Consider the following 13,102-nt stretch of genomic DNA (forward strand, 5'->3'; position numbering starts at 1 on the left):
TGATGGATTTTTTGAGTCAAAACGAAATTTTACTACTGAACATGTGAAAATTCCAGGTTTTTCCAGTTTTTTTTTTAATTTCCCAAATTCAAGGTTTTTTGCCCAAGTTGTCGAATTCCAGGTTTTTCCAGGTAAATTATTCAATACGATTTAGACTAGAAATATTCTACTTGAACAAGTTAATCATAACAAAGTCAATTTAGTGCACAGAAAAGTCGTTCTTTTCTGTTATCTTCGCACAAAAATTACCAACCAAAAGTTTTTTTTACTATAAATTTTAACTAACACATGCAGTTTGTTCTAACTGCCTAAAAATATAACAGTCAGTTTTTTTAACCAAAGGTATTTAAATTTTATTGGTTCAAAAATTTCTTTATTTGAATAATCTATTTGTTATAACTGAGAATATAACTTATTAATTATGTAAAACATTGTTTAACAATAAATTAGTGAGCCAGTAAATTTGTAATTTTTCTTCTTGGATGCAAGTTGAGTTCTGTGATTGTTACTTTTGACCTAAGTGTACTATTCAAAACAATTTATAATAAAATATCGAGTACAATGATATAATTGAATTTTAAGTTATAAGTACCACCGTGCTACTTCTTAAAATTTAACTTATTACTACCATATGCATTTTTATTAATTTATTTTATTCTGCTATAACTAAGTTGTCTTAGACTTTGTAGTAATTGTTCAAGATCTATTAAAATCCCATTAAACAATAGTTATATTGCTAGTTATTTCAGGTTAATGTTTGTAAATTAATACTTAAAACGATTATTATTTATATTCCATGTTTCGATTTTAAGAATAAAAGAAAGAGAAGAGAAATAATATAATCTATTTTTTCAAGACTTTTTTATGCAAACTAAGTTTTGGTCAAAGACCTCGTCAGTGCTTATATAAAAAATCTTATTCAAATAAAATTAATTGTGATTATTATAGTTATTGTTAGTTTTTATTTAATTTACCTATGCTTAAAATTTATATGCTTTTATTAATAAAAAAAGTTTGTATTTATTATTAGAGCTCCGTAGAACTGTATTGTTATTTCAACGTAGGAAACGACCTTCATGGCATAAATTGCGTATGTATTTTATTTATTAATAAACCTACTCTAAATTAATAATAAAATCTAGTCTTTTTTAATCAATCATAATTTTATTAAGCTTGAAAATACGCTTAGGAGGAGTAAAAACATTAACAACGTGAAAATTACAACATAAACAACCTAAAAAATAAAATAGCTGATTTATAAATCAAAAAGTTTTAAAAATATATATGACAATATTACAACAAATATCAAAAATAAAACAACAATTTAGTTGGGAATTAAAGATTAATAGAAAATTATTTAAGACCATAAATCACTTTATTTATATTTGTTTTTGTAGAGTTTTGACTAAGCTACAAGTTTCTTTCACAATTCCTTTTCAATTTCCCCTATGGATTTAACTTTTCCTTGAATTATTTTAGAATTTTTTTTAATCAAAACTAGTTAATAGACTTATAAAAATTTCAACATATTTTTAAAAAGCAGCTCCTTGATAGAAAACATTTAAAAAAAACTATGACTTTCAAAACTTTTCTGAAAAAGAGAGTAGTTTTAAGATTTTATAAAGCTAGTTCATATTTCTAGCAAAAACTAATATTGCAACCAGGAAACATAAAAAGAATGTTCCAAAAAAACTTTTAAGTAGTCACACAATTAAAAGTAAAAGACTTAAAAGATCCAACGTAAAAAAAATAGAGCATGAATTTAGAAATAATAAAAGCGTTTCTATAACATAAATTGTCAACATTTAATATAAGATTCAGAACACATACTTTTACATATTATTTACCGTTTACTAAATGTTAAAGCATATTTTCAAAGTTAATTATTGTGTATAACCATTGAAACGAAACTTGTAAATAAACTCGTATCTAGTTTCAATACTCGGTTAAAACCGAAAGTTTAATTCAATAAACTTTTATCAAAAGTTTATTTTAAAACACAAATAAAATACTGCTACAGAACGAAATTTATAGATTTATTTAATTACTTCGATATTTTGCGAGAAGATCATTAAATTTATCACAGCTTGGTGTTCTCATTTCGTCACTCCTTTTTATCTGTTTTTTATTTCCAGTCCACATACCAGACCTTCTCAGTTGTTCTTCTGTTAATAACAATTAAATCTATTACTAAACTTGACCAACATATTGATACTTAACTTAAATCAATAGTTGCTTTATATTTTTATGTAATTGTTCAGATTAAAGATAATCATCATAGGATGGTTTTGCACTAGGTTAGAAAAATTATTTGAATGCACTTTTAAATAACATGAATTTATAATTTATCAAAACTGTCAAGTTGGTTATAATAATACATTATACAGTATAACAATGCAGGAAACTATTTATCATAAAAAAATATTTTAGTGATTTAGAACATTTTTTAGTTAAGATTAAAATTCTATTATATAAATGTTAATAAAAAAATATGTTTTGTTTTTTCATTTTACGTGAAGAAATCAGAGTGACTATTTTTAATTTTTTCAAGAGTTCACAAACTACTTAATACTAACTAAAACTAAAGTTATGAAGGGATCATAGGAGAATATTAAATGGTAGGTTGTTGACACAATGTCAGATGTATTAATAAGTAATTACAAATACCAGTAGAAAGATATCAGGTTAAAACAATTCAAGTGATATTTATGAAGTCAGAAGCTATTACATTTTATTTTGCAAAAGGTATCGAGTTTGCTATCCACAACTATATAAAATCAAATGAAAATATTCTGATTTAATTTTCAATATTTATGTTAATACTAAATCTTTGTAGTAAGAGCTATATTTTTAGGAGAAAATATCAGAAATTAGCAACTACCGGTCATGACAAAACTCTGATTTTACTCGAGTAAATCATTTCTAATACGAACACAAAATACTTGTTTATATAAAGAAACTTATAATAAGAAAATAAAAAATACTTAAATCTAATAATATTTACAATAAGAGATACAAGACACACAATTTCAATAAAACTAAATATATTTCGAGCAATTCTCATCAGTATAGTACAAAGCTAACAAATAATAAGACTTTACAAACTTATATAACAACTAAGTAATAAAATAATCATAAAGAAATCAAGAGATTAATAAACGACAAAAGCAATTAGTAACAGTTAAAATCATTTAAGTTTACTTACGTTATAATTGATCTTCAGTAAAACTAAACATAAACAAAATGAAAAAAATCCTTATAAAGTATTACGAAAATAAGGAAACAGTATAGTTAAAATCTTTATTTATGTTTAGTTTTACTGTAGATCAATTATAACGTTAGTAAACTTAAATGATTTTAACTGTTACTAATTGCTTTTGTCGTTTATTTATCTCTTGGTTACTTTATGATTATTTGATTACTCGGTTACTATATAAGTTTGTAAAATCTTATTATTTGTTAGCTTTGTACTATACTGATGAGAATTGCTCGAAATATATTTAGTTTTATTTAAATTGTGTGTCTTGTATATCTTATTGTATAATTGCTGTTCACATATGTTTTAATATTCAAAAAAGTATATATAAATTTTAGTTTAAGAAAAACTAAAAAAATCAAAAGTTGTTGTACTTGTCATAAGTTTTTAGAATCATTTGAAGACTAAGTTAATGATTCAAACTGGTTTAGTAAATAAAAAATTTACTTCATGCTCGTCGCATTTAAAAAGTTCAAGAGTTAAAAACTATACAATGTGCTTGCAGAAGTTTCACTCTCTAATTTTACTAAAATTAATTATACTTTAATTTATATAAAACTAATTATACTTTAAATTTATAAAAAAGTTAAAAAAGGGTAGAAAATTAAAATAACTTACAAACAGTGCTAAAATTTTGAGTAAATAACTTACAAACAGAGAATCTAAAATTTACATGAATTAAAACATTGAACTAAACTTACTAGTGTGCTTTTCACTGTAACATTGATTTTGCAAATTCCCCAAAAATTCCTGCTCAATGTTATCTTCGAATCTTCTAAGAGAGTGAGAGCCTTTCGGGTAGCTCCTATCAAAGTCTGATTTGACAAAGTATCTTACATCTATTTTGTTAGTTGTTCGTTGGTAATTATACGGCCTGTTTAACAAACTAGTATAAGAATTTTGTTCAACATGAACATTAAAGACATATATACTTACGAATGACGCATGGTACTATAAACCGGATCAGAATATGAAAAACTTCCAAGAACTGAAAACAATAACATCACTATTAAAGGTAAGAACTGTATCAGAGCAGCAAAACCAGTTGTTTCTTGACGACTCTTTAAAATAAAATCTAGGTACTGAATCTCAAATTGTTTTGTTTACCATAATCAAAAATGTAACTATTAAGTTTATTTAGCACATAAAAATGTAAACTTTTTAAAATAATTACAAACTTGCTGTCGGTTTTGGTATTCTTGCCGTCTTCTGTTAGCTCTCTCGTAGTAATATGTATTTCCGTCTCTGTACATACGCATATTTCCTAAATATATAAATATACTTTATAAGATGTAACGTTATAAGGCGTTAAATCCTGGAGATCCTGATAAGCTAAGCTTATCGGAATGTATATCACAGATGTTTTTGTGCTAAAACTTTATTCCGACTAACGGCGTTTCACTGCTCTCAAATAAATTTAAGAACAGATCTACGGAGTCTATAAAATGTTAACACACATTAGAAAAAAAGCAGAAAAAAGCATGTATAATTATGTATAGTGTTTATCTAGGTAGTAACTATAAATGGACTTTATGGTTTAAAAACAAAGTTTGGGATAAAAGCGTAAAATTATAAAATTGTCTACAAAAAAAACAAATTTAATAAAAGTAGGCACCAACCTCAAAAAGCTCTAAGAATAGGCAAATTTTAAAAATGAAAATTAAATTGAGTTGTGCAGAAATGTTACGTCATAATAATTTTAACAAATTATTCAATAATTTATACAGCTTGAAAACATGAAGTATTAAACTTGCAAGAATATATAAGTTTTGTGAAATAAATTAGTACATAAATAGACAGAGTTATTTAAAGTAGAATCGTCGGTTATGGGGACAGATATTCGATAAATCTTGCCGCTTATTCAGAAGTAGGTCTTTATCTTCTGCTGCAATTACTGCTCTTTCTGTATTGCAAGTTGGGCAAATTCTACTTACTCCGTTGGGAGTAGGTTGGGAGTAGGTTGGGAGTAGCAAATTCTACTTACTCCGTACTTACTCCAACGGAGTAAGTAGAATTTGCCCAACTTGCAATACAGAAAGAGCAGTAATTGCAGCAGAAGATAAAGACCTACTTCTGAATAAGCGGCAAGATTTATCGAATATCTGTCCCCATAACCGACGATTCTACTTTAAATAACTCTGTCTATTTATGTACTAATTTATTTCACAAAACTTATATATTCTTGCAAGTTTAATACTTCATGTTTTCAAGCTGTATAAATTATTGAATAATTTGTTAAAATTATTATGACGTAACATTTCTGCACAACTCAATTTAATTTTCATTTTTAAAATTTGCCTATTCTTAGAGCTTTTTGAGGTTGGTGCCTACTTTTATTAAATTTGTTTTTTTTGTAGACAATTTTATAATTTTACGCTTTTATCCCAAACTTTGTTTTTAAACCATAAAGTCCATTTATAGTTACTACCTAGATAAACACTATACATAATTATACATGCTTTTTTCTGCTTTTTTTCTAATGTGTGTTAACATTTTATAGACTCCGTAGATCTGTTCTTAAATTTATTTGAGAGCAGTGAAACGCCGTTAGTCGGAATAAAGTTTTAGCACAAAAACATCTGTGATAAATATACTTTAGTAACTTGATACTTAAGAAATAGTTTTTCATGTTTAGAGAAAAAACTTAAATCTTTTTCTTTTTTTATCTTTTTACAAATCATAGTACTTGGTTATATTACTGCAAAGAAAGGGATACTGTCAACACTTGGGTTTTAAATTATTTTCCCCATCAGAAACTTAAACATTTTAACATTTTGTTTAATGACATTTTTGCTATTATAAAATCTTTGTAATTTTTTAAAAGTTTATTTATCTTGTACATGAGATCTATTTGCCTTATTGGCATCAAAATCTTAATAAAAAAGTTATCTTTAAACTCAGTTAAACAAAAAAATTTATCAGAGCAATTATAAATGTTCTTAATAAAAGTATATATATTATCGCGATCAAGTATAAAACATTTTTTTAGTTTTGCTTTTTTATTAATACCAAGATACCAGTTGTTTCTACCTTTAACTAAAATTTTTATAACTTTCGAAATATAAGCGATCAAAGATTGAGAGCTAAATAGAATTTCTTACAGAAGGCACAAACTAAAAAGCTAAAATAAATACTTTATTATTAAAATTTATTTCCTCCTAATAAATTGTTTTTAAACCAACCTTTCTGGCAGAATGAATTGTTATTTTTTTTACTTTTTTTAATAAAATATATAGTTTTAGTTTTTATCTGAAACTTTTTATTTCAACTAATTTTTTTTTTAAGTTTATGAATAACTGACAATTTTACAACTGAAATCCATTGGTTTATATCAGAAAAGTTTTCAAAATTTATTATATGTCAAACGTTTAATTAAAAATTTCATACTCTTAAAAAATTAATGACAGCTTACATTTCAAGGTTCAATTAAAGAATCATTATTTTATCAAAAAACTGTATAGAGCCATCCTATGGCCTTCTATTTACCTATAACTCTCGCACTTTAAATGTTTTCAGATAAATTTTTACTCTATTTTGAAGTTACTCAAGTATGAAAGTCCATTATAATTCTGATGTGATGAAAAAAAATCTTCCTTCATTGGTATTTAGCTTATGCTGCATAGCTATAAATTAATTTCACAAAGTAACTTATATTCTAGTATCTAAAAAATATTATTACAAGTTTTTTAAAGATTTGTTTCTATTTAGAATTTATATGATTTAATCACAACCTTACTATTATTCAAAGTTTAGGGCATTGTTATTTGATAGTTTTAGCATGACAAGTAACTACTTGTTTAAAAACATTCGTAATTTAAGAAGGACATTTAAAACTAAATGTTATAAAATAATTTCCCAAAATTTATTAAGTAGAAAAAATGTATCATATAGTATTGTTGTTTAGAAAAATATAAACATGTTTTTTTTAAATACTATTATTTAACTTTCAGCGGAAAAGGGTGTACATAAAAACAAAGTAAAAAAGCCTCTTGCAGTGTAAAAAATATAATTTAATAAGCAGAGAGATCATTTCACAGGGCTTCCACTCTTTAAGGCAAAAAAAAAACTGGCTACTGGCTGAGTGACTTAAAACTAGTCTGAATTTTTACTAAGCTAGCCCTTTTGCCTTTGTTGGATAGAGTTTACAAGAAATTTAAAAATTAATAAGATGAGTAAAAAACTGAAAAATAAATTTTTAATATAGCTTATAATACTAAAAGTATCAAGACAAAAGAACTAAATAACAACAAAAATTCTTAAGAAAAAAAATTGAGTGAAAAATCTAGCTTAAGTTATTGTGAGTGTGTGGCAACATAATAAATAAATTAAATAAAATAAATTAATAACATAATTTTTTTTGTAATAACTCGAAACTGTACGTACTTAGTTTTAGTTAGTAGTCTAATTTTGCCTAAACTTTAAAGAAGAAGCTAAAAAAAAATCCATTGCTTGTGCGCTGTATGCTTATTTGACAATATTTCTTTATCAAAGCTTGCATGATTATTATCATTATTATTATTAATTATATACACAATCTATTTAGAATAAAAAAAACTTTAAAAATACATTAAAAAAGCATAAAAGAATATTAACAAAAAAACAAGCTAGCTTAAGTAGCATTAAATAAGAAAAGCTAATACCAAAATTTGTAGTAAAATTTAATTTTCTAAAAAAATTAATGAAAACTATAATATAGTTAAGTAAAAAACAGAGTCAGAATTCAATAGTTTAATAACAAATCCTCGAATATAAAAATTTTTATTGACCTTGTAAAAAAATAACTTACTTTGAGGAAATCCTCCACCAAAGAACATGTTAAATAGTTCTTCTGCATTAAACTCTTCTTGATTGTAATATTGTTGATTACTACGACGCATAACATGCTCTTCCTCTGTATTGCCATAAGCATCATAATGTTGCCGAGATTTGTCATCTGATAAAACTTTAAAAGCCTTCCCTACAGCTGAAAAAATATCATTTGGTATTAATTAACAATGAAAGCAGAATTATAGTTTAAGTCTATCATAACTTAGCTAGAGTATAAAACTATAAAAACTTTTATTTAGAACATTGTTTTAATTAATTATCAAACAAAACTATTCGAAAATTATTTATTCAAACTTGTAATTAAAAGTCGTTATTTTGGTATTTATGTATTTAAAGTTAAAACAAACATTTGAAAGCATCAGTAGCTCCGGGAGCTTGGTTCTTGTCTGGGTGCAGCTGCAAAGCCATTTTACGGTAAGCTTTTTTAATTTCCTGCTCTGAGGCTTGCTTACTTACTCCAAGTATTTCATACAAATCTTTACACCTATTTATCCTGCATAACAATAGTAGTAATCTTACGAAGTGTATTAGTAATTTCACACAATAACAAACTACTTTGAGATTTACAAAACTCTAATAAGCAGATTACAGTGCATTCCACAATATAAATAAAAGGCTACCACTTGTACCTTGTAAAAGATGTATTAAATCAATGCTAATTAATTTTAATATTCCGGTTAGTTTTAAAAATAATCTCTTGAAATTTCTTTAATCCTAGGAATTGTAGAATCAATTGGTAGAACTAAGATTTAATTAAAATAATGTTTTTAATAATTTTAGTTAAAAATAGTTGAAATATAATTGCTAGATAACTAATTTAGTACTGTAATATAAAATAAAATCATAATTCTACAACTATTTTGACACTAAAATTTTTGACTATATTCTTGATTTTGGACAATTTTCGCCCAACAGAGGACCCCTGGTGGCTAGCTTTCGAGGTAAGTCAACCCAACTAAATTATTTTTTGTGACCTTAAATACAATTTAGAACCCTTTAAAAGGTAACGAAAGTTGAACTCAAAAAAATAAAAAATAACATACCCTCTTAGTAGGATAAGTTAAATTTTCTAATTAATTTAAGCTATATTGCATCTATAAATCTAGTTTCAGAGTGCTAGATCACTAAGTGCTCGGCTAAAAAAGCAAAGTCCTCATTTAGAAAAAAAAACATTACTTAAAAAACAATTAAAATAAATCAAATTAATTTTCAAGTTTGTTTTGTTAATTCAGAAATTTTACAGCATATATTTTAAAAACTCCAGACAATTTTCCTAAAATGCCTTGATTGAACCAAAATTAAGGTTAAAAGACCAAATACTTATTTAGAAATATACTCACAACTTAACAAAATTTTCAAAAATAAACTGATTCTAAAATATATAATAAAATCTCATAAATATCTATGCATTTGAACAGACAAAAACTGACATTTTGGCAGTGTTACCAAAAATAATTTAGTCTGATGCCTGTAAACCATGACTAGACAATAAACAAAAGTTGAACATAAGAAACTTAATAAATCAATAAACATAAATCGGTTTTAGAATTTTTAATAATGTTTCTTCATAACTTATACAACTAAAAGTCTTTAAAACTATTTAGAAATTAAAATAAAAAACTTAAAAACACTAGAGGATTTTGTGAAAACTTTAAATTGCTGGAGCTTTAGGAAATATAAAACATTTTTGTATCAGCTTGAGAAATTTTTAATTCCTATTTCAACTTATCGATAAAAACTAATTAAATTTATATTTATATCAACGACTAGCAAAAAAAAACTTGTTATAACACCACAGGTAAAACTTATTATTATTTTTAACCTTTCAGCTAGCTCTTTTTGCTTGTTAGTGTACTTTTTATTCTCTTTTTCTTGTTGTCCATGTAGATTTGAGAAGTCTTCATTACCATTATTTCTATCATTTTTTGATACATTCTCGCCTTTGTGATTTGGGGAAGTTTCACCTTGTGTTTGCTTTTTAAGAATTTCCTGTTCCAATTCTAGTAAAAAAATTTACTTTAAAAAAAACAAAATCATACAGCTCACACTAAAAAATTGAAGGTGAAGTAAGTAATAAGTTTTAACAATCTATTTGAAAATGTTTGACTTGAACTTCTAGCTTACTGGAAAAGTTAGCTTTTATAAAAGGAATAAACCCTACTTTTTTTTTGAATAGAACCATAATAACGTAATTCAATAAATAATAAAAACATAAGTCAATTAGTCATTCAGAAATTATAAATGTTTTTATGCTTAATATTTTATTTTTTGAATAAAAAAATATGAACAACTTTAGTACCTATCAACATTTAAAACTAGTAAATACAAAAATCGAGGCAAAAAAATTTGGCAAAGTTTTATTTAGATGAAACTTGTAAAAATTGTAGTTACACACAAATATATTTTAAAACTATTAAGTTTATGGTTAGGACTTTTTAATCAGAAGTTTATTTTTAAATGTTTACTTGTTTAAAAACTCAAGGCCATAGGAGGGTCCACCTGCTAAAAAAAATTTAAAGTAATTTTTGGGATATAAGTGATCAAAGTTGGTGACCTCAATAGGTTCTCTTCCAAAGGAGCTAACCAAAAAGGCAAAAAAAGACTACTTCATTTTTAATCAATCTTTTTTTTTTAATATTTTAAATATGTCCATATCTAAAATTTTAATAAATTGAATGCAGATTTTTTTCTATTTTGAAAAACAATAAACTTGTTAAAAAAAAAAGTTCTATTGTTTTTTTTTTATCTTCAATTTTCATTAATTTATACTTTGAAATCCAAATATTCAAAGTCTTTTAAACTATAAAGGATGTTTCATAAAAATTTCAGGCATTTAGCTCAAAAAATTAAGGAAAATATATATCCTTAGTTAAGTTTTAAATTTCCGAGAAAACAAACAACCAAAATTTACAGTCCATACATTTGTACCAAACAAAAATTACAATACCTCAAAAGTTTTAAAAAATCAACTTGAATAAAAACTTGCTTGTAGTTTATACTTTAAGCTTTCATTTAAGAGCCAATGTTAATTTTTGTAAAAAAAGTCTTAACTCTCCACTTTTTGGCCTTAATAGGAACACCATAAAAATTCATGAATTTATCTTAAGTAGTAATTCAATGCCTTACTATATAGAAGAATATTTAAACTTTTATTTTTAATTTTCACAAACCTAAAGCTGCTTTAGATGGATATAATTTTTGTGATTTGTTTGCAAATCTCAAAGCTTTTTCGAAATTCCCAGATTTTATACTTATCAATGCTATTCTAATACACTTTTGAGCCTCATCTTTATTGCTTTCCATATTTATATCAAACTAAAATATACCTGAAATACATGCTTATAATTCTTATAGAAATAAAAATATATAGCTTGATTTAAACTTTTGAAGATTTGTTTAAAACTTCAAAAAAATCTATCTACTGTTATTATAGTACTTCATAGTTTATGCACAACGTTTATTTTATGTATTTTTAGTATACTGTATTTATATTTTTTCTTTCAAGACTTTATTATGCAAATTAGGTTTTGGTCAAAGACCTTGTCAGTGATTAAATAAATAAATATATATTTTTTTTTATTCATAAGATTTTTTATTTAAGCACTGGCAAGATCTTTGACCAAAACTTAGTTTGCATAATAAAGTCTTGAAAGAAAAAATATATGTTTTCTCCTCTAGTAGTTGAGAACTCTTATTTGTTTTTTAAAATCAAAACATATAATACTATACTTATTATTGTTTTTTTATTCTCAAGGCTGCACAACTAACACTATAAGGTACACAAAGAGACTAAAAAAATGACAAAATGTTAATGTTAAAAACAAATTATAAAACAGAGTTTAAATTTATAGTTATGCTTTAAAATTCATCCTACTTAAAATAAAAAGCTTTGTATTAAATAGTCTATTTATATTATGGTACATTTATAGCTTAAGACACTCAACTTATACTGGTTTTTTGCATATTTTATACAATGTATTTTATCTAAAAATGAAAATATTTTGCTATCAAGTTTTCAAACTAATTAAAATTTATTATTTCTCCATTTATGAAGTTAAAACCTCTGACTGTTTTTTCTAAATCAAACTTTAAAATACTATTCATTTTAGACAAAAATGAACAGGAAGTGGATAATTTCTACAAGTTATTAAATGAGCAGCATAACTCAATAAAGTTTACCATTGAAAAACAACAGAATAATGAGTTATCCTACCTTGATGTACTGGTGTAAAGACGAATACTGAATTTGTGACTACTGTTTTCATAATAAAAAAAATTACAGGTCATTATCTGAATTTTCAGTCACATTGTGTTCTGTAACAAAAAGTCAATCTAATCAGGACACTGTATCATCGTGCACATTTAATCTGTTGACCTGAATTCTTTGGAAGAAATTCATTTTATTAAGACCTTGTTGTATAGGAAGGGATATCCTTCCTAGTTAGTAAGTAGAACTATTAAATCTCACCTAAATGGTTTAAAAAGGAAACTGGACCAGAAAAATGTGTTATCACCTTGAGAATTCCATACATAAATAAAAGATCTGTTTATTTAGAGAAGAATATTAAGCAACTAATAATTTCTTTTTTTCAGCTGCAAAACCAGGGTTGCCACTCTTTGAGTCAAAAAATCTTCCCTGAGTGACCAGCGACTTTGAGGAGTAACTTTAAACTTCTCTGAGTTTCCCTGATTTTTTTTCAAATCCTTAAAATTTTTATTATTTATTAAAAAAATACAATGTTAATTCTAAGAATATTGAAGAACTAGGCTAAAAAATTTCTAAATAAGCACTTAAAAATTATTAAAATTAAATTTATTGAACAAAATATTGAAGCTGGACCAACTAAATATCATTCTAGATCTAGGAAAAAAATTTCATGAGATTTTTAAAAAATTGTAAACTTTCTCTGAAACTTTTAGAAAAAACCAAAACTGTTCTGAGTTTCCCTGAGTTAAAAAAAAAAGAATCAAAAATCCCTGAGTTTCCTGAGTGTATGGCAACCCTGCTAAACTTAAAGT

At 25.0% G+C, this 13,102-nt stretch overlaps 1 protein-coding gene across 1 annotated transcript; it reads right to left on the reverse strand.

Annotated features, from left to right (window-relative positions):
• Positions 1 to 1,153: 1,153 nt before the first annotated feature.
• Positions 1,154 to 11,405, reverse strand: LOC145842090 (dnaJ homolog subfamily B member 12-like). Its single transcript, XM_082949470.1, has 9 exons — positions 11,254 to 11,405; positions 9,906 to 10,083; positions 8,431 to 8,576; positions 8,043 to 8,219; positions 4,435 to 4,520; positions 4,193 to 4,317; positions 3,958 to 4,130; positions 2,049 to 2,165; positions 1,154 to 1,464 (listed from the first exon to the last, which is right to left on the reverse strand). Exons 1-9 carry the CDS (start codon positions 11,384 to 11,386, stop codon positions 1,424 to 1,426), a joined length of 1,176 nt encoding a protein of 391 aa, XP_082805596.1. The 5' UTR covers positions 11,387 to 11,405; the 3' UTR covers positions 1,154 to 1,423.
• Positions 11,406 to 13,102: the final 1,697 nt, after the last annotated feature.

The sequence above is a fragment of the Thalia democratica genome, chromosome 8 (assembly GCF_965202585.1).
Source record: "Thalia democratica chromosome 8, ktThaDemo2.hap1.1, whole genome shotgun sequence".
In the NCBI taxonomy this organism is placed as follows: domain Eukaryota; kingdom Metazoa; phylum Chordata; class Thaliacea; order Salpida; family Salpidae; genus Thalia; species Thalia democratica.

Bases quoted from the DNA above. Each gene is read 5' to 3' on its own strand.
- LOC145842090 (XM_082949470.1), bottom strand. From the start codon at position 11,386: ATGGAAAGCAATAAAGATGAGGCTCAAAAGTGTATTAGAATAGCATTG. The intron at 8,220-8,430 runs GTTTGTTTTAAC...ATATTTTTTCAG, and splicing joins AGCTACTGATGCTTTCAAAT to CTGTAGGGAAGGCTTTTAAA. The intron at 2,166-3,957 runs GTAAGTTTAGTT...TGTTATTAACAG, and splicing joins TTACAGTGAAAAGCACACTA to AAGAACAACTGAGAAGGTCT.